This window comes from Neophocaena asiaeorientalis, unplaced genomic scaffold (genome assembly GCF_003031525.2).
Source record: "Neophocaena asiaeorientalis asiaeorientalis breed wild unplaced genomic scaffold, Neophocaena_asiaeorientalis_V1.1 scaffold14, whole genome shotgun sequence".
NCBI classification, from domain to species: domain Eukaryota; kingdom Metazoa; phylum Chordata; class Mammalia; order Artiodactyla; family Phocoenidae; genus Neophocaena; species Neophocaena asiaeorientalis.
This window is the reverse complement of record NW_020175192.1, coordinates 4812857-4834443: the sequence shown is the minus strand read 5'-3', so window position 1 is coordinate 4834443 and position 21587 is coordinate 4812857. Positions and strand designations below refer to the sequence as shown.

The 21587-nt window shown below is 46.1% G+C and overlaps 1 protein-coding gene across 6 annotated transcripts in view; it reads left to right on the top strand.

The window, feature by feature from the left end:
• Positions 1 to 21249, top strand: part of TACC1 (transforming acidic coiled-coil containing protein 1) — a 106853-nt gene extending 85604 nt beyond the window's left edge. For 4 of the 6 annotated variants that reach the window (XM_024765091.1, XM_024765092.1, XM_024765093.1 and 1 more), the window contains 10 exons: positions 728 to 788; positions 2981 to 3188; positions 5833 to 5885; positions 12480 to 12605; positions 15119 to 15195; positions 16557 to 16600; positions 17823 to 17983; positions 18742 to 18848; positions 19743 to 19863; positions 20938 to 21249. In XM_024765091.1, the coding sequence (XP_024620859.1) occupies positions 728 to 788; positions 2981 to 3188; positions 5833 to 5885; positions 12480 to 12605; positions 15119 to 15195; positions 16557 to 16600; positions 17823 to 17983; positions 18742 to 18848; positions 19743 to 19863; positions 20938 to 21006 (1027 nt within the window). In that variant the 3' untranslated portion in view covers positions 21007 to 21249. The remainder of the gene's footprint in view (positions 1 to 727; positions 789 to 2980; positions 3189 to 5832; positions 5886 to 12479; positions 12606 to 15118; positions 15196 to 16556; positions 16601 to 17822; positions 17984 to 18741; positions 18849 to 19742; positions 19864 to 20937) is intronic. The other 2 variants (XM_024765095.1, XM_024765090.1) reach the window with 1 other exon arrangement.
• The last annotated feature ends 338 nt before the right edge of the window (positions 21250 to 21587 follow it).

Here is a 21587-nt window from a genome sequence, read left to right as displayed (position 1 = left end):
ACTTGCAGTTTTGGTTGGGGGTGGGGTGTGGTCAGAGCGGCGGTGCTGTAAATTCTAAGTTCATTACAAAAGAACAGAATCTGGATAGTCTTCAGATCACAAATTACGTGCTAGTTTAAACAAAGCGGGCGGTTTGAGCTTCCCCAGTTCCGGTCGTGACGTTCGTTTTCCATCTCGCTACTTAAGAGGAATGGTAACAGTTTGCTCAGACATTTTTATTTTCATCCTTTCTGTTGCCCACAGTCCTCCTCTGTGAGCACGCAGGTCTGGAGCTGTCTTCCCAGACTTCTGTGGCTTTTAGCGCAATAAAGAATTTTTAAAGAATGTGGTCCGGCGTGGTAATTTTTCTGGTGACTTATCAAAGCCAAGTGAGCGCGGATCAGATGACCCGACCGTCTCCAGGTACTGGGGCTGCTCTCGGAAGAGCTGTTGGTGGCTGCTGGCGCGCAGTTACAAGCCGTAGGGGCCCGAGTGCTGGTGTTTAGCTACCCGCAGAAGCAAGTGAGGAGGTCACTGAGTTACAGTTCTTTGCTTGCCCTGCCTCTCGGGAGAGGATTCAGAGGCGGGAAGGTGTTTGTTCCCATCTCTGACGCGTGGACGTGTGACTCGCGTGGGGCTGTGCGCTTTGGCTTGTGTCTGCACACACCGCTGTCTGCACCATTTCACAGCTTGGAGGTTGTCAGTGTGATTCCAAACCGGCCCGGTGTTCTGTTTGTTTTTTTCCCAGGAGTGGCTGTAAGGTGAAGAAATACGAAGCCCAGTCTCTTGCTTTGGATGGGTGTTCTCAGGTAAGTCTGTGTTCCTCATCAGAGTGGTGATGAATGAAGATTTTCCAGTGGGGATCTGAGTACTCAGCTTTAAGGAAACCAATTCCCAAATCCTTGACTTGCTAAGCTGATCTGAGAAAGGGCTGTGAAGATAAGGGAACCGTTCCTTCACAGCTACCCTTTTCCCACTTTTTTGTGATAAAGTTCCCTCTCACCCGTTCTCAAACTTACTAGGGTGCATCACCACTGGGTGTGAAACCTCTGGGCACCAAAGAGGGGATTTGAAATACTGGTGTAAGTTATAAGAAGGTGATTGACTCCAGTGACTGGATAATATATTTTTAAAGTCAGATGTTTTTCCAGTTCATTGCTTTTAGCAAGTTAGGAGAACCTGAATTGTCAGCTGATAGATTATTAAAAATATTTTTTGACACAGTGATATATGTCAGTTATATCTCAATTAAAAAGATAATTATTTGAACTTCCCCGGTGGTCCAGTGGTTAGGACTCCACGCTTCCACTGCAGGGGTCTCGGGCTCGATCCCTGGTTGGGGAATTAAGATTCCTCCATGCAGCACGACATGGCCCAAAAGGAAAAAAAAAAAGATAGTTACTGATGATAGAATTTTTTGGAACATAATTTGGAAAGGAGTTCAAAGAACTGAGACATTTCTATTACAAACTTCGTTCTGTTTCACCTATTTATTTGTATTAGTAAGGCTTCTGGCTTCTTGATTATAACTATAAAAATGGAAAACAGGAATCAAATTGATGCTGACCTTTGTTTCATTCTAGCAATAAATATTTGTCCATGACTGTATAATTAATTGGGAAACACACACACACACACACACACACACACACGCAAACAAAAGAAAACCCGGACCCATTTGATTGCAATGAAGTCCTTTTTTTTCTTCCTTTTTAAAACTTTATTCCAGCATAACCATGATTACAGAAATACAGTCATTGCATTTTAAGTTTAACTTATCTTACGCAATTTGGACCAAAAACTTGGTACGTGGTTTAAGATTAAAAAAAAAAAAAAAAGATTTGTAATTTGATTTATGCTTCATCTATTACAAATGTATGAAGTGTCCACCTTCAAATGCTGCCAAAGCAGAGGCAGCAAGAGCTATGAAAAATTTACGTTTGATTTGCTCCAGAAAAATAACACATATTGCATTGTAAAAGATTTTTAAAATCGGTGCAACAAAATATTGTAATCGATTTCCATCTTTTAAAAATTTTACTTTTGTGTTTGATTGTACTTACCAAACATTGTAAAACTTTTAGAATAATGCCTTTGTAATTGTAGTGATAACCCTCCAGAAGAAAAAATGTTAACAGAGACTTATGGTTGTAAAAAAGGTTTTTAAAATTTTTTTGAACAAATGTAATAGGAGGACTTTAAAAAAACTTGAAAGCAAATGCATTTCTTTGGGATAATTTCTTGATGGAAGTAGCAAGGAAATACAAATTCAGAGAGGAAAAGGAATGATGTAAATTTCTGACTATTCAAGGGCTTATTCATGTTTGATTTTAAACAGATGATAAAGTATCAAATCACAAGAGTAACTAAATTGAATTAATAAGCCAAGTCAGTATTTAAAATATAATAAAATTTTCTTTTCTTTTGTATCTGTGTGAGAGGATGGATGTTCTCCAAACCTACTGTGATAATTTCATGATGTACGTAAGTCATATCATTATGCTGTACCTCTTCAAGTTACACAGTGCTGTTATGTCAATTATATCTCAATAAAACTGGAAGGAGAGATAAGTAAACAAGCCAACAAATAAATAATATGTAGCAGATATTATAGCCTTTGTGACTACTTAAGCTCGTAGTGAAAGGTTTTTAGATGTCACCTGAAAATACAGCGGGGTGCATACATTTTCCAGAAAAGTCTAGGATCTATCTATATGAGCAAAATCTATGAAAACTATTTTCTTCAGCCACTTCAACTTGTTGCTTATAAATTTAGGCTAGAAAAGCTTAACTTTTTAAACCTCAGGTGTGAATTACAGAAGGTAGGCCCTAGAAAATACAGCCTTCCATGGTTGAGGGGCTGCAGCTTCTTCCTTGGTTGGTAGCCAGATTCGTGGAGAACATCCATATGGAATGGCGGCTGCTTTGCTCTTCCTGAGATGTCGCTTTCCCCACTGCTTGCCCTCCTAAATGGTAGCATCTCATCTGTTGCCTTTCCCAGGATGAAGGAGCAGTGATCTCCCAGATTTCAGACATTTCTAACAGGGACGGCCATGCTACCGACGAGGAGAAGCTGGCGTCTACGTCATCTGGTCAGAAACCCATTGGGGCCGAGGGGAAAGGTGAGCCAGAGGACGACCTGGAGTACTTTGAATGTTCCAATGTTCCCGTGTCTGCCATAAATCATGCGTTTTCATCCTCAGAAGCAGGTATGGAAGCAAATCTTCATCTTTTTTACGTACATAAGCATAGAAATGCCTGGAAGCCCAGGGCAGGAAACACTTTAAAGATATTAGAGAACGGGTCCCTTGATGGATAGGTTTAGGCTGCTGGTCTGTGCTTTGCTCCTTTGCCTGGTGAAGAAACACAAAAGGGTGTCAGTGGAGCGCCAGGGACGTATGGATCTGAGTGGCAGGATGTACGGAGACACTGATGTATCAGACTGCTTGAATTCTTTCCTAATTATTTCAGTCTGGCCACATCTTCATGTGTAGTGACCTGGAACCATGTTGGGATTATTGGGCTCCTGGTTTCCCTTATAGAAATAATAACGACTAACAGGTATAGTTGCTTCCACATGCAGGCACTGTTCTAAGTGTGTTACGTGTAGTAACTCATGTCTCCTCACTAGGTAGCGTTCTTTTTTTTGTTTTTTTTTTTGTTCCTTTTTAAATTGAAGTACAGTTGATTTACAATGTTGTCTTAGTTTCAGGTGTACAGCAAACTGATTCAGTTACATATGTTTTTCCAGATTCTTTTCCATTATAGGTTATTACAAGATATTGAACATAGCTCCCTGTGCCATACAGTAGCTCCTTGTTTTTTTATCTATTTTATATTAGGCAGCATTCTTTTCCCCATTATCAGAGAGGGAAAGTGAGACAGAAGTTAAGGATCTCGGCCACGGTCTCCTGTCTAGTTAAAGTGGTGGACTAGGGTCCGAGTTCCCAGCAGTCTTGGCTCCACGGTCTTTTAACCACAAGGCTAACGTGTGAAGAGATGGTTTTCGTTACCCTCGACTATTGTAAGATTTCCTGCTTGCAGACATGGTGGATTGAAAAAGACTAATGCTTCTTCATGTTCTCATAAGGGCCTAGACCAACCTGTGCTGAAGCTTAGTGCTGTTTTCCTCTTTAGAACATTCTAAATCCGAGGCCCTTTTCCAGGTCCCAGGTTGTATCTGTGGCCTTAACCTTCATTGGGAAGCACTTGGCACCGTGTTCCCGACTTCATTAAACATTATTGGAAACTCAGGTCTTTAGCAACATAGTTCGGTGTGGAGCTTTTATACTTAGAATTTCAAAAATAATGATCTATCATCAAACCAGAGAAGCAGGTGGAAACCTGGACTTTGTGAGAGTTATCTCCCCACCTACCCAGGTCTGTTTCCCATCTGTAAAATAAACGTTCCAGGCACTGTTCCACATTTCATCCCAGGCCTCTTTTCTGCTCTGATGTTCTCTCCGAAGACCCCGTCTGCCATTTCCTTTTGTGCCCCTTTACCCATTGCACAGGCTTACCCTTAGAACTCTCATACCTACACTTATTTCTCGTATATGAAATGCCTTTCTTCACCATTGTCCTGTAGAGATTCTGCCCATCCTTGCCGGTCTGTCTCAGAAAGGTCACTTGGCTCCCACAGCATTTCTTCGTACGTTCCATGTATTAGTTATGGAAGGTTATCATCTTTGATAAACTTCTTGAGGTTAAGGACTATGAGTGATTCATCTTCGATTTTCCTCTAGTGCAGGTGCATGGTCCCTGTTTGTTGAATTATATCCTTCCTCACTAGGAGGAAATTCCTTTGGCAGAAACTTTATGAGCTGGGGTTCTGCTAACAGAACAGCTCCCGTTAACACTGTTCGTAATGGATTAGCCACATCGTGGGAGCGAGCAGGGGCCCTGGTCGCGTGGGGTGGGTGAACTGTGTCCTGGGATATCACCTTCAGCCTGGGTCTTGATAGATAAATACGAAGATGCACCCCAAGGAGTCTCTCACAGGGATGGGAAGGAACCTGCCACACAGGTAAAATGCCCAGTAGCTGTCCGTGAGTACAGGGCAAGTGGGAACCCGGGGTTGTCCTGAGGAGTTGGGGCTTTATCAATATAGAGGAGCCACTGAAGGTTTTTAAGCAAAGTAGTGATGGTCACATTTTTGTTCTCAATAATTCACTCTCGACAGTGCACTAAAGTAGTAATTTGCGATTGCAGGTGGAGGATTGTAGCTTCAGCATTTTATGTGCTTTTACATATTTAAAAATTTTCTTCAACGAGTGCATGTTCCTTTAATCAGAAAAAGCATCGTGTTGGTTTTTTGTACGCGTTGACTCTGGTGGTGGAGCGGAGCCGAGAAGACCAGCTTGAAGGGTGTGGGGAGGATAATGAAGTTAGTGTTCAGGCATTGAAATTTAGGTTCTTGTTTTATCTGCTACATTAATTCCACTGACGTACCCTTCAGGGCTGGAATTCAGATTCACTCCAACTTGGTAATAAAATAGCTTTCAGCGTTAACGGTTTCTCCTCTTTCTGAAATGACCCCGTGGTTAGTCCAACTCACTTGCAAAACTTTTCATGGACACAAGGGGGCAGCCTTGCCGTTCTCTCCACCTGAGGACGTGCTTCCGTCTGAGGCTGACGGACCGTAAGCTCCTCTTTCCTCTGGATGTTTTGGACCCTGAACACAGGCAGCGCAGTGGTCAGCAGAATGTAGCGCGTCTTCCAAGATCTTGAGATGCTGTTCAGGGGCCCTTAGATGTCCTTCCGGGCCTGCACTGGGGTCTCCCAGAGTCTCTTGGTGGGAAGGAAAGGCACAACCTCTTGGGATGACCCTAAAAGTGACTCTCTGTGTTTTAGGCACTGAGAAGGAGACGTGCCAACAGATGGAGAAGGATGGACCTGCCGTGCCCGTGAGTCCCCAGGATCGTGGGGGAGGGGTGTGAGCGCGGGGGGTTCAGTGTTTGTTTTGAAGTCCACGATAACTCAGTAATTAAATTCTAGTCTGTGTCTGGTGACGGGCATAAGATAAAAATAAAGCACAACTCCTTCACTTGAGGCGTCTCGGAGGGTGACCACTAGTACTTGGACCTGTAGCTGGACGTCCTGAGATGTCTTCCAAGTGTAAAGTGCAACCAGCATTTGACGACTTAGCGCAGAAAAGAAGGGAAGATAAAATGTCTCTAACTTTTTATGCTGATAACATGTTGATGTTTTGGATCTATTGGGTTAACGAAACTATATTATTAAAATTAATTTCACCTGTTTCTTTTTATCCTTTAAATGTGGCTACTGAGAATTTTTAAATTACGTATGGCTTACGCTGTATTTCTTTCGAGCAGCCCCGGTTGTAGATTACAAAATGGAAACCAGGGTTACCCTGTGGTGAATGTTACACCAGGATATGTCCCCAGGACTGGGCTGACCCACCGTGCGGCATGTGTCAGGAAGGCCGGATTTGAGCTAATTAAAAACAATTTTATTTCTTTTTAACTTTCAGGCTTACAAAAATAGCACAAAGAATTCCTATAACTCTTGCACCCATGCTCCTCCAACTTTAACCTCTCCTGTAATCAGAATCAGTACACGCTGGTACGGTATTATTGTCTGGTCTGTAAACCGTATGCAGGTCTTACCAGCTACCCCCACTAGTGTCCTTTCTCTGGCACAGGATCCGGGGCAGGACCCCACAAGGCGTTCGGTGCCTGTGTTCTCAGTCTCCTTTAATCTGTGACAGTTCCTCAGTCTGTCTCTGTCCTTCCGGACTTTGGCTCTTTTCAAGAGCGCTGGTTAGTTGTTTTGTAGAATATCTTTCAATTTGGGCTCGTCGAGTGTTTCCTCATGATTAAACTCGGTTTACGCATCTTTGGCACGAATGCATCAGAAGGGACCTCATGGGTATCAGTGCATCCCACTATTGGTGGAATTAACTGATCACGTGGTTAAGGTGGGGTCTTCTGGGTTCCTCACTTGAACTAAGTTTTAAAGGAAGAATGGGGTTTGCCAGGTAGATGAGGCAATGAAGGGTGTTCTGGGCAGGAGAGTTGTACTGTGCAAAGACAGGGAGTGAGAAGAAGCACGTGCTTTATGAGGAGTTGTAGGGATGAATAATCTCACGTGATCGGAGGATACTGTGTGTGCGGTAGGTGAGAGCCAGGCCACTGGGGCCCTAGACATCGCGCCGGGAGGCTTGGAATTCATGGAAGCGCAGCAGAGGACTCTCCTGGGGGTTGAAGTAGGAAGCATCATGATCGGTAGTAAATCAGAGGATGGGACAGAGGCTGGGACTCAGCAGGTAGAACCATCACTGCTTGGTGGCTCCCCGGGTGCACGTGGTGGCTGAGGTGGAGGTTGGAGAAAGTCGCTGAAGGCCATCGAGGTTTCCGCCTTGAATATCTGAGTGGTCGGCGTTGCTGATGACCAAGCCCAGAGGGGCCTCGTCTCGACAGGTGGCACCGCTGTCCACCTCGTCGTCTAAGCCACAACCCTGGGGTCCTCTTGGACTCCCCCGTCCTCTGTATTCCCACACGTAGGGTCTGTGGTTTCCACGTCCAGAAAGCAGATGTTGTAAATCCGTCTACTTTTGTCCGGCCCATGGCCACCACCGGTCGTTTTAAGCACGGTGGCAGCTTCCTAATGAATCTCCCTGTTCCCGAGGCTATTCTGTCCTCCTCTTCCATCAGCCAGAGTTGTTCCTCTTTGCTTAAACCCTTTCGTTGGCTTCCCTTGTCTTTAGGCTGAGCTCAGACTCTGCTGTGGGCTCTGCGGCTTTCTACACCACCCCTGCCTCCTTCCCACGCCAGACCCTTGCCCAGCCAAACGGGCTTTGGTTCACTTCTCCCCGCCTGCCCCACGGGTTGGGACCGTGACTGTGTGCCGGCCCCTGTACCCCAGCACCGACCACAGTGAACACGGCTGAACGCAGGAGCCAGTAAGTACATCAGGAGTACACAGGAGGTGCAGAATCGTAGAAGTTCAGTTTTAGATGTGTGGCTTTGAGACATCTGTGAGACCAGCTTCTCGGTTCACATTTCCTGTAGGCAGTGAGAAGCACACACCGTGAGCTCAGGAAAAGTCAAGGTTGGCTTCAGTAGATCTGAGCGCCCTTAGGACACAGGACATAGTTGAAGCTGAAGGATTCGGTGAAGTTGTGACAGAAACGTTCTGAACCTGGATCCACAGTAAGAATACACTTTGCATCCTGGCTCGTAGGAACGTGTGACACATCTCAACACACGCGTTTGTATTGTTATCGAACAAATTGCACAGAACAGTATCTGCCTTTCTTCATGTGGCTCACTCTGATATCTTCTATTCTGTTTCATTTATTTTAATGCATGTTGCTTGTCCTAGTAACCGTTCTCGTGACTCACCATTGGACTGCGACCCACGGTGTTTCCCTGGAGGACACAGAGTAAGGGACGTAAGGGTGGGCGAGGGAGCCGTGGGCGCTGGGCAGAAGGAGGACATGCACACAGGGGTCAGGGACTTGGAGCGTGGTCCCCTCTCAGGGGCATTACACAGCAGTGACGGTGGTTTCCTGACAGAATCACTCTTTTGGGAGCCAGGCCTTGTAATCATTCCCAGCACAGCCACCGTGGCTGATGGCACAGTCACTTTGAGGAGCCACTGAGGCCACCATTCTGCAAGTAGTGAAGTGTCCCCCGCATCTGTGGGAGGGGGTCCTTCCCACAAAAGGATGAGACTCCACCCTCCGCTCCCCAAACTGCCTGGTCGTGCCCTTAGGGAAACCAGTTTCCTGTGACGTTTTCCAGGTACTGTGGGAGCGTCGTCTAGTCTTTTCTGTGTGTAAAAATGTCAAAGGGATGGTCGAAGTCTGTGTTGAGGGGCCCAGGCACTGGTCTGCAGATTGGGGAGGTTTACCCACGTTCTTGAAACGCCCCAGTTACGCTTGCACGTTCCCCGGTTATTCATCCACAGAGTTAGCCCCACCTCCCTGCCTCGGCAGGGGGGTTGTGAAGATGCGGGGAAGGGGTAATGTGCAAGGCGGAGCCAGAAAGCCCTGAGCTGCTGTGTGGTGGCGTGACGTTGGTGGGAAAGCTGGGGGAGAGCGGGAGAGAGAAGATGGGGGAAGCCTTGTTTCCAGAGCCCCCTGCAAAGACCACGTCCTGGGTTGTCATCTTTGAACGGTAACTCCAGTTGAACTTGCAGAAGTAAATTAATTTCTACTTCCTTAGAATGCTGAATCAGCATTGCATAAAGAACTTGCAATATTCAAAACACTGACTAAGAAGTCTGTTTAGGGCTTCCCTGGTGGCACAGTGGTTGAGAGTCTGCCTGCCGATTCAGGGGACACGGGTTCGTGTCCTGATCCAGGAAGATCCCGCATGCTGCGGGGCGGCTGGGCCCGTGAGCCATGGCCGCTGAGCCTGCGTGTCCGGAGCCTGTGCTCTGCAGCGGGAGGGGCCACAACAGTGAGGGGCCCGCGTACCGCAAAAGAAAAAAGAAGTCTGTTTAGTCTAGCCTGTGCCTCTGTATGCCTCTGGGTGTTGCTCTGAAGGGCATTCGTGTTGCAGTCTCTGCCCAGCACCAGGGGGCGGCCAGGGCCAAGTATCTAAGATGGGAGGATGGTCATCTCTCTTTTCAGCTGCTGGTCTACAGCATCTTTCACTTAGGAGTCAATCTTCTATTTTTTTCAAAGAAATCTTAAACTTCTTAAAAGTTGAGTTCACTTGGCTTTTCCAGTGTGTCTCCGTTAGAAGCGGCAGGGGGGACACTGCTCTAACAGGTTCAAGGACAAATGGGGTGAGCCTAACAGATTAGGGATCCTGATTTCTCTCATCGCAAGGATGTGAGCAGAGAATTACTTTGTGGCATCTGCGCTCACTGTGAACTTACAGCCAAGACTCCCCTGGGTCCCACTGTCTGTAGACAGGTCTTTGTGGGTCCTCAAGGGTGAATGCTTTGTGGGACAGGGAGAAAGACCAGGGGTTGTGAAGCAGGACCCTTTTGGAAGGATGTGATTGATCTGATTGGTTTAGCATCTTTATTAAACACGTACTAGATTGCCCAGCCCAGGAAGAGATGGTCAGGCCAGATATTGGTGATGGTAGATTCTGTAGGCTTTCTGTGCTGTTTGATAAACAGTATAAAGGACTGCGGAATGTAAAAAGCTAAATAAATCCTAGAGGACTGGAAAAGGCAGCTAAAATAGGCCACGGCTATAAATTCCTCATAAGAGCTGTTGCATTTTGAGCCATGGGGCTTGTGGCGTACAGCCAGGCAGAGGGAGTGGCTGGGAGAGCTGCCAGCTGCAGAGCCACTCGTCCAGGTGTATTTGTCCCCATCTAAGGCCTGATCTTCCAGCTCGGAACGCTGCCCCTTCCAGACACCTCATTTGTTAGAGCAAAGTCATTAAACAAGTGGGCGGACTGAATTCATTTATCCTCTCGAGGATGAATGAGATGCAGACCTCCAGAATAGACACTATTTCCCTTACTAAGAAAACTTGGCTTATTTCCCAAACCCTCGCTAACACGAGGGTCACGGAAGGCACAGGGGATCAGCTTCCCAGAGTTGCCTTGTCTTAGGGATTCTGATTTAGAATAATTAAAACAAAAGACTGATTTTAAAATGTAATAATTTAGAATCGGAAATGTGACGAGATGAACCAAATGTGTGGGCTGGACCTAGTAGGCAGGTTACATGGGAAGCGGGACAGTTGGGAGGAGTCTTGATGGGCATCGTGGCATGGGAGGTGGGGGGATGAGTCAGATGTCCAGTGTGTGAGCGACCGACAGCAGATGATCATGATCTCATCCTTTCTGGGTCGGGAGTCCTGGGGCAGCTTCACTGAGTGCCTCTGACTCGGGGTCTCTCCCCAGCCGCTCTCAGGGTACTGACCAGGGCTGGGGTCACCTCCAGGCTCAACTTGGGTGGATCTGCTTCCAAGCTGTCTCCCTTGGCCGTTGGCAGAGATGGCCGTTCCTTGCCACGTGGCCTCTCCACAGATCTTCTCACAGCCGGAGCCTCTCTGTCAACGAGTGAACCGCATGACTTTACCACTTTCTGTGCTTTAGGTGGGGGTCACTGGGTCCAGCCTAACTCAAGGGGAGGAGGCTACCCAAAAGGACTCAGACAGGGGGTGGGGTCATTGGGGGCCATTTTAGGGCTGCCAGCCCCTAGTAGCTTCTGGCTCTGGTGATGGAGCTCCCCCAGGATAGAAGGTGTTTCTGGGGGGCCTCGGGCTTCTGTCAGCATGGTGGGCTGGCCTCCCCCAGATGGTGCTGGAACGGGCACTGCCAGCTCGTGGCTTTTGCATTTTCCCTTTTCTGTGGCCTCAGCCAGGGGTTCGTCTGTTGGACCCTTGGCTGAGGGCAGTGAAGATCTAGGTAAAATTTATGTGCATGTTCTTGAGCATTTTCTAGAGAGAGGGTGAGTCCATAATGACCCTGAAAAGTTTAAAAACCACTGGTCTACATTGACCTTGGACTTCCTGTTCAAGCTCGATTCAAACAAGATACCAGAGCCCGACTGATGACAGTCAGTAACTAATTGATCAGTTATGCTGACATTGAAGATTATTAAGATTATTCCCTAATCCTAACCCTAACTCTAATAATTTTTTTAAAAAAAGATTCCCAGGTCACCTTGGTGGGCATTTTGGGTGTTAATTAGATCAGCTTTTTCCCCCATTTATACAAAAAGTTAACATAGGTGAGAGGAAATAACCCCCAAAAATGCTTTTTAGGAAAAAAAATGGTACAAAGCCCACGTTCTTGTGAAAAACAAAATCCTAACTGAATGTGGCTCCCGGGAACCCAGGTTTATGGCAAAAATCAAGCTGGCACCTCAGAAGGTGACATGTTGATGGAAGGGAACTGAAAACTCAGTGTCGGGAAGACCCAGGACATGGAAATGCAGCCCAGACCCTGGCGTCTGTGCACGTGACAACATCGCTGGGTCTCCACATGCCAGCCCTCGGGGCCACTGAAATTCCCTGTGATCCTGAATCATCCCGGGGTGGGGTCAGAGTTCACATATATTTGCCATTTCTACCTGCTTAGGCCTGAAAGTCATTTTAGAAACATTTCCATCCAAAGTGGCCAAATAATAGTACACACAAAGCATCTATATGTAAAAAGGTTGACACTTTCCTGGGAATTTATTTACATGGAACACGTCATCCCCAGAGATCCACAGGTTCACGAGACATTAACCACAGATGGTTTTCTCTTTTATGCACATGACTCTCTGGTAACTGACCTCTATAATTACACTGTCTCCTTTTTGGATGAGAAGAAAACTTCTCTAGGCCGTCCGTTAAAACAGAAGCTAAGACCTCCCTGATATTCATTAGAACGGGTTTTCCTTCAGATCGTACTGTAACTAGGTGTTTTCTTTTTAAGCCTCCCCTGCTGTTTTCTCCCCTTCAAACGTGTTTTGTAAAGGGCGTGATCAGTTTCTTCAGGAGGAAGTTATCGGAGGATATTTGGGGTTAAGAAGCTGAGGAGTGGACGTCTTACCTGTGCCCTCTCCCCCAACAGGCACTGCTGGAGTCCCTGGGGGAGAAGGGCCCTGTGTCTGTGGCCTGTGGAGGGGAGAGCCCGCTGGACAGCATCTGCCTCAGTGAATCAGACAAGACCGCCGTGCTCACCCTGATACGAGAAGAGGTAAAGGCTTCCTCGCTGCATCCACTTCTGGCTCCGTTTCTTTGTAAAGCCCGTGTGCCAGTGGGTAGCTTCCATCTCTGCTGGCTTGAGTTCTTTCTCCCTGGCTGGAAGTCCCTGTTTCCTCCACCTGTAGCTCGTATCAAGGGCTCCCTGTAAAACGCCTCGCTGGAGCTGGATTCCTGGCCTCCTGGTATCCAGAGGGCAAAGCTGACGCTTGGAAACATCCTTGAGAACTTTTGTGCACTTCTTTATCTTTTAGCCCTGAAGTTTTACATGTCGCATTTTGCCAACTTTACCCACGTATGTAACTAAATCAGCACCTTCATTTCACAGAGGATATATGCTCCTGCCTAAAAGTTTCTTAAATTCTAGACTTGCAGGAATGTAACATTGTTTCCTACCTTCATCCATTCTTTTTTTTCTTGTTTCTTTTTCCTTTCAGAGTTATTTTATTCAGAAACAAGCAATTATAAATATACGTGTCTTTTCTTCCCTCTTTTAGACAAATGGTAGAATACTGCATATACCATTCTGTACCTTGCTTTTCTCACTTAAAAATACATCATGGTGATCATTCCATATTAGTATTTAATGCATGCCTACTTCTTTGTCTTTTTATAAATTTATTTATTTATTATTATTTTTAAAAATTTATTTATTTTATCGATTTATTTTTTTGGCTGCATTGGGTCTTTGATGCTGCGCGAGGGCTTTCTCTAGTTGTGGCGAGCGGGGTCTACTCTTCATTGCAGTGCGCAGGCTTCTCATTGCAGTGGCTTCTCTTGTTGCAGAGCATGGGCTCTAGGCGCACGGGCTTCAGTAGTTGCCGCACGCAGGCTCAGTAGTTGTGGCGCACGGGCTTAGTTGCTCCGCAGCATGTGGGATCTTCCCAGACCAGGGTTCGAACCTGTGTCCCCTGCATTGGCAGGCAGATTCTTAACCACTGCGCCACCAGGGAAGCCCGCATGCCTACTTCTTTTTCACATCTGTATAGTGTCCCACAGTCAAATTGGGTCATCAGGGACTTAAGTTCTTGCCATTTCATCCTCAGTGCACTGGCCTGTCCCCTTCAATGTCCTAGGTCAGCTCCCCTCATGGTCCTAAGATGGCTGCTGCAGCTCCATACTTCACACTGCAGACATCAATGCCTAGCATTAGAAAACGTCTAATTCTTGCCATTCACCTCTCTTTAGGAGCAAAGTCCTCTTTTTTAGGACTTTCCCAAAAGTCCCCAGCAGACTTCCTCTCACATCTTAATGCCTATAATCCCTTCATCCATTCTTAAATTAAAGAACTCAACTCTCAAATCCCTGTATCGTGTTTATTGAACATCTTCTGTTCAAAATAGATCTCTGCTAGGCCTTTCCTGGGTGATCTGGAAAATATGAAAGATACTGTTAGGTGCCATTAGTTACCTCCCTCCTCTGTTGTGTTTCTCTGCTGTAGTTTATGTGTTTGGTTTGTGTGTTTCTTGATGATTCCACCTTTTTTTTAAGAAGGTACTTCCCTCGGTGTAGCAACTTAATTTTTATAATATAATGAGAGTGGTTAAGTACCTCTGACCTAGGTCTTTGGAACTGTTAAAACATAGCAATAAGTGTCAGCTAGTCCTGTTGTCAAAACAGGCGCTGTGGTAAGGAGGCCCCTACAAAATCCTGTAAATGAGAAAAATGACTTTTTCTTTCTCCTGAGAGTTAAAACTCTAAGAGGACCACCAGGTGCATCGAAGATGTGCCTGATCCCCTGAAGCAGACAGGTTGGCTTCTAGTTCTTGAGATCCTGATAGATGGCACCAAAATAAAGATTGTACCAACTAGAAAGAAGCACAGAGAAGTATAATCACAGGAGAACGATAGGTGCCCATCTGAGCTCTGTGCAGGGCAAATGGCGTTTGAGGCCTTGAATTTAGAGTGTTTCTCTTCAGTTAGCACGAGCCTCCCAAACGCAGCAATATGGGTTCTGGTCCGGCGAGTAAGATCTTGCCAACAGTGAGATGGAGGCCTCTGCCCGGAGGAACTTCGGGGCCCTATTCTGACCCAATCCGAAATCTCTGCAGAATGAGACTGTCCGCTCAGGCCAACTTCCCCCACTCTGATTTGGTGGCAGTTTCATTTCTCAGCCTAATTAAATTGGCGCTCTGGCGTCGCCCTTGGTTAAGATGAGTCTCCGCCAGACAAATGGCTCAGCTGTTGGCGTCCCGACCCAGCAGGGTTCTGGGCCGATAGCCAGACCCCGGACCGAGCTGGAGTTTACAGAGATGGTAATAACCACTTGCAGCTTTCCTGGGAGAGGTTCTGGTCACCTTCATCCCGGTGACCACGTGACCACGTTCCAGCCTTTCTGCAGCTGAGAGCATCTCCCCAGTGTCGTGAGCATTATACACAGATGGTGGGGGTTTATTATTCCTAATGTAGATTGACTGCCTTCAGATGGACCTGGTTGTTTTCAGGCTCTAGTCTTAAATTCAAGACATTGAGTAGGTAAAACCAAGCTTTATCTCCACTATAATCTAGATAATCACTAAAGAGATGGAAGCAAATGAATGGAAGAAAAAATACGAAGAAACCCGACAAGAAGTCTTGGAGATGAGGTTAGACTGGAGGTTTGGGGGAGGGGCGGGTACCTTTATGCATTTTTAGATTTAATACAAAGGAAGTGATGACAGTATTTGCTTACACAGAACCAGCTGTTGAGAACTCGAGGGCTTTGCTATTTGCACCTTAATTTGTGACTGATGGTGTCATTTCCTGAGGATTGCCGACCAGTTATTGTATTCAAATGCTGTAGCTCAATTTGGGTTGTTCAGAACATTGCAAATAAGCAGAACCCACATAGTTCTTGTCTTTTGAAAAGACCAATTTGTGCAAAAATATCCATTTGATATTTGATATAATAACAGATTTATTGACATACTCAATTATGGAAACACTGTAATTTCTAAAACGAATTATACGTGGTAGCTTCAGATTTCACAACCACGGAATAGATTATAAAAAGCATGTTAACAGGAAACAAAACTGACTTTACACTGAAATCTTTTTATTTTTGCTGCTCACTCCCTAGAGTTAGGAGCTGTGAAAAAACCAAAGATGGCATCAAAGACTGGGGAGCATAAATAATTTATAAACTGTGCAGTTGGCACTTGAATGATTAAGAAACATTTTAAATATGTCCACTCTAATTTGTGGCTCTTGTATTATTTGGTTTTTTGAGCATTTACCGGGTGTAAGTCCCTGTGCTGGCATGCTGGGGAGGACGGCACGGCCCCTGACCTTGGGGAGCTTACAGCAGCCATCGTAAGAACTTTGATGCAGGGTCAGCGTGATGGGCGCCACCCGTGAGGGGCGGGGGAGTGGTCACTTCTCACGATGGGGGATGAGGTCACAGGGAGGGGCACCCGTCACGGGGCAGGATCAGGAAAGCACTGCACTTCCCTAAAAGAAAGGTTAACACTACAGGGCGATCTTTAAACCTCTTTGAATAACTAAAATACTTCTGGAATTAGGACAATCAGATAAAACCCGGATCTGAATCAGAGGGGACCCACTACCTGTAAGAGTGGTTTGGGGCCAGGGGAAGCCTGAACTCAGGTCAGGTCTCTTAGGAAGAGCCCCAAGAGTGTCATTAACTTATTTTGTAAAAGATTCACTTCTCTAAGCAGAATTCACGTATTGCCTTGGGGTCATTCACACAAGTGCAAAGAAAAGGTGAAGGCAGTTGTTTCTGTAAATAGAACAAAAACCTGGTTAAACAAAATCTCAAGAAAAACCTTTCTGAACATTAGCAAATCTTAGGTTAAGCGTAAAAAAAGGAGAGCCCCAAAGCAGGTAACTGGGTTATGTGAGTTTGTCAGCACATGTTAACGTGTTTAATTGTTTGGGGCAGCGTTCCTCCAGCTTCCATTGTTAATAAAATTCTCTTCTGATAAGAGTTTTTGTTTGTTTGTTTAAGGAAAATTGTGGCTGAGTATGAGAAAACCATTGCCCAAATGATCGGTAAGGAAGTTTTCTTCTAGGGTACGAGCCATGGGATCCAAAGGTGATCTTCAAATCAGAATATAAACGTCAGTTTGTCCATCCCGGAGATACAAGCGATCCTTATTATTTGCAGTAGTTGATGAAGTTTCCCGAACACTGAATTAGCCGATACTGAATCATTGATCCTCAGGAAAGCTTTGCCTTATGGGTGTTTCTGTCTAAAGACACCTTATTTAAGGTGTACTGTGGACTCATTAACATTGAGCTCACAGCCAGTTCATGCCAGTTCATGCCAGGACAGAGCTCCTCTCACACGTGTTTTCCCCCTAAGACACCTCCAGCCCTGTGGCTCTTAGGACACGAGACAGCCCTGCAGTCTAGGCTTGGGGCCCATTTCAAAATCCCCAACAGGAAGCACAAAAATGCCAAAAACGTGGCCCTGAGTAGACTGAAAAGGACACTTGTTTGCAGTGTGAAACGAGGCAGAGCATCGCCTTGTCCAGCTTCAGCCGAGAACGTGCCTGGCAGGTGACTCCAGTTCTCTGCCGTTCCACGCGTGTCCCCGGACAGCCGGGGGCGCACCACACCTACTGATTTGGGGGCTACACATAGAAATAGCGAGCAGGGAATCTGCAGATAATGGGGATCACTGTCGTTAGGTTCCTTTTAGAGGACGGCAGACACTCAAGTTCCAGCACCAGGGTGGGCGGCCTCACCTCGTCCTTCGTACCCCCGGGGGGACGTCTCTGCTCTACGCAGCGGCGGCCTCACTGCGCTGCAGGTGGTGCTTTCCCTGCGCCAGACCCATCGATGCCTTTAGAAAAGGACAGCGCTTCACCCTCCTGCGTTGCATTTAGAATCTCTCGTAGCCTCGGTTGTAAGGACCGACTCCCTAAGTCAGTCAGGTCTTCCTGCATTAACTTAGGCGGCGAGATGATTTTTTCTGCCGTCCGCATCACCTGACGCCTGGGTAGACGCACGGCTCACGCCCTGAGCTCCTCTGGGTCTCCACTCCCATCTCTCCTCTGGCAGAGACTGCTCACCCCTCTTTCCCGGCTGTGTTTCCCCCGCCCCGGCCTGTCACCATGTCTCCCCCGCCAGAAAGTCAGTCCTTGAGGGTGGAACCTTTGTTACCTTACCTGCTGGGTTCCCCGACCCAGCGTACTGCCTGGTGGCTCGGGAGGGCGGCTGTGCGCTGTGTGTTGAGAGAACGTGCGTTGCTTCTGATCATGACTCACAGAAGATGAACAGAGGACGAGTATGACCTCTCAGAAGAGCTTCCAGCAGCTGACCATGGAGAAGGAGCAGGCCCTGGCCGACCTAAACTCGGTGGAAAGGTCCCTCTCCGACCTGTTCAGGAGATACGAGAACCTGAAAGGCGTCCTGGAAGGGTTCAAGAAGGTAGCCCGTCCTTTGCCTTCTGCCTCCCTGGTGGTGTGTCTTCTTGATAATGGGTCTTCAAACGCACGTGCCAGAGGTGCAGGTGGCCTAGAAACAGGGAATCGGGGCCCCTGGGTGGCGTGTCTTGGTCTCCCCTGGGTCAGGTCAGGGAGCCTTGGACACGACCAGAGTGGCATGGAGTGTGAGAACCGTGGGACCCTCAGACTTAGGAGAATTCTAGAAATGTTCTTTTTGATTATTCACCAATTTAATGTTAGTAAAAGTAAAAGGGAGTCAAGCCATAGCACTGAAAAATACAGGCTGCATATTCTGGAAGAAAGTAAGTGTAAAGTTTCAAATTTAGTGTAAGTGGGCATATTGATTTGATCTGGTTGTACACCATCACTAAGACACATTTATAGCAGTGAACACTTTTTTTTTTCTCTCATATTAACCATAAAAATGACTGTCCGGTTTGTCTAAAATGGGGATCAGATTGCCCTTCAGTTTTGAATATCTGCCCTTCCTAGAGCAGGTGTGTCAGTGTAACTTACTGTATGACTTGAAAGTTAATACATGAAGAAGTTATCTACAGTTTCTTCAGTGAGAATTATTTGTGTCTGTTTCAAACTACCATGGAGTCTTATTTGGAGGCATCTGAATGTATTAGGTTTTTTCATTTTTTTTTTTTAATGAAAACCCCGATATGTGGTATGTTACTAGTAGAAGGAAAACAAAATGACTTGTTTCTTTCATGTTAAATTGTCACTTGGGAACAGAATGAAGAAGCCTTGAAAAAATGTGCCCAGGATTACTTAGCCAGAGTTAAACAAGAGGAGCAGCGGTACCAGGCCCTGAAAATCCACGCGGAGGAAAAACTGGACAAGTAAGAGCTTGTGCATAAGAATTTCACTTTTCGTGATGTTGTGGGAAGATTGACAGGCGAGGAAAAAAAGATCACTACTTTGCAATTCCAGGTGGCACGTGTGTGTACCTGGGTGTCTTATTTAGTTTTTTGAATAGGTGGACTCTACACAAGGTTCAGACATTAAAAAGAATAAAAAAATACAGTCTCTCCCTCCCACTCTCTCCCCCTCCCAATGGGTTCCCACCTCTTTCCTCACCCCAGGAAATCATTCTTTTATCCTCCCAGACATCCTTTTCCCCCTTCTTTTCCCCCCACCCCAGCTGTATTGGGCTATAATTGACATAAGACATTGTGTAAGTTTAAGATGTACAACACTGATTTGATACATTTACATACATATCACCATAGAGTTAGCTAATGTGCCATCATGTCACATAATTACCATTTTTTAAATGTGAGAATCTCCTTTTTTAATGGAGATTTTTAATTAATAAAGTTGCTTGTAGGTCTGTATTTCATAGATGCCAGTGGTTAGTATCCTGACTCATTGGCTGTGTTAATCCACAGAGATCCTACCTGTTATTGTACTGGGTTAAAAAAAAATCTAAGATTGTTGTAGAAGCTGTCATGTGATTCTGTTTTCTGGTGGCATGTGAATGTTGAAGGGTCCCGTGTGCCTTTTAGGTTGATTCTGCCATTGGTTTGCATCATGGAAATCTCCTTAGCAGTTGTGTGTAAATTGAATTTTTATAAATTAAAATTGAATTACATAGCTCACCAATTCCTCTTTTTCCTCTATGGTGGCATCAGTTCTCCTAGTTCTGTGTCACAGGCGTCAGCGGTTAGCATCCCGATCGTGAGCCACAACTGATGACAAACCATGTGCTTTTTGTCCCTTCGTTCCATAAACAGAGCCAATGAGGAGATTGCTCAGGTTCGAACAAAAGCAAAGGCTGAGAGCGCCGCTCTCCACGCAGGGCTCCGGAAAGAGCAGATGAAGGTGGAGTCCCTGGAAAGGGCCCTTCAGCAGAAGGTAAGAGGGGACCCACCGAGACCTTTGTTTTTCCTCCTCGGCTGCAGCTCCCATGTCGTCTGGATGAAAGGGGCTTATCTCTGCGCAGACGCTTCACTCCAGCTCCTTTGGGAAGTGACTCAGGTGGCAACAGGTACTCCCAGGTGTATTAGTGGGACCTGGCCACAGGCAGGGTACAGAGAGGAGGTTGCATTAACTGAAGCTCAGAGGACCAAACGCTTAGGCTCCGAAGCTACCTATTTTCTCTTTCCGTTTTGTTTTTTTCTGTAATATAATATGTGAAGCCATCTTCCCCCTTCATCGCAATTTTCCCCTCCAGGGGGACATTTGGCAACGTCTGGGGGTATATTTGGTTGTCACGACTGGGAGAGGTTACAGGCATCTAGTGCGTAGAGGCCAGAGATGCTGCTGAACACCCTGTGGTGCACAGGAAGTGCCCCACACCGAGACTGGCCCTGCCCAGATGTGGTCAAGAAACTCTGCTATAGAAGTAAAAATCAGTGGTGATAATGATCCCCATTCTTTTGCTAATTAGTGACTCTTAGACTTCATTTTCTGTGCCTCTAGTGTTTTTCTTACTGTGTCTCCAATCATGTTGTCAGGCCTGTGGCATCCATTCAGCCAGGGCAGGGGTTTTTATCGTGGAGTCTGATAACCCCTAAGACAGTGGCTCCTGGGATACTTAGACTCTGGAATCCCAGGTCCCTGGGGATGCTCATGGATCAAGTGAGGCCCAGATACTTTTTTTTTTTCTTTTTTTCTTTTTTACAAATACCCCCAAGTAATTCCTATGATAGCAAGGAAGTTTGACAAACAAACTTCAAGGACAGACTTCAGAGGGCCAGTAATTACCCTTACCCCCTACTCAATGTAAGCATAACTTTGTGAACACAAGACCATTTCTCAGGGGAGAAGGTATAGAGCTTTCCTTTCTTTACAGGGTTTCTGGTGTAGAAAAGTTAAGAACCACTGAGTTGGGTTGCCTAGGGAGGAGTATAGCCAGTCTGGGGACTATTTCACTGTGATCCGTTATCTTGGGATACAGACTGCATCATCACATCATTTATCTTTCAGAACCAAGAAATTGAAGAACTGACAAAAATCTGTGACGAGCTGATTGCAAAGCTGGGAAAGACGGACTGAGTTTCCCCTGTTAGCTCAGCAGATCTGCATTTGGCTGCTTCTCTGGTGACCACGATTATCTTGCCTTATCCAGGAATAATTGCCCCTTTGCAGAGAAAAAAAAAAAAAAACCACGGAACTTTACAAAAGCACATACCTACCGCTGCCTGTCCCGCTTTGCTGCCGACGCACCCGCCCGGGAGGCGCCGCTGGAGGATTTACTGCGCAGCCCCTGAACGAGTGGCCTGACGACCCGTCGGGCTCAGTGAGTCGGGCTGCCCAGTCTGGGCGGGATTCTCTATCTTTGGTTTGTTTTAAAGTCATCTTTACTTTCCCCAGGTGCGTTCAGTGTATGATTTTATGGCTACTATTTGGGACCATATCCTGTCCACCACCTGTCTGGTTTTTTTAAAAATTTATTTCGTTTACATTTAATTTTCAATTTTAGTGGTTTTATTTGAGGAGATGATTTGGCCTATTGTTATTTCCAGTTGAGTACCCATTTATACACACGTGCTCTCTCTCACTCACACGCACGCATGCACGCATGCACGCATATTTATATATGCTGCTGGGTTTTGTTTTGGTTTTTTTCCCTGAAG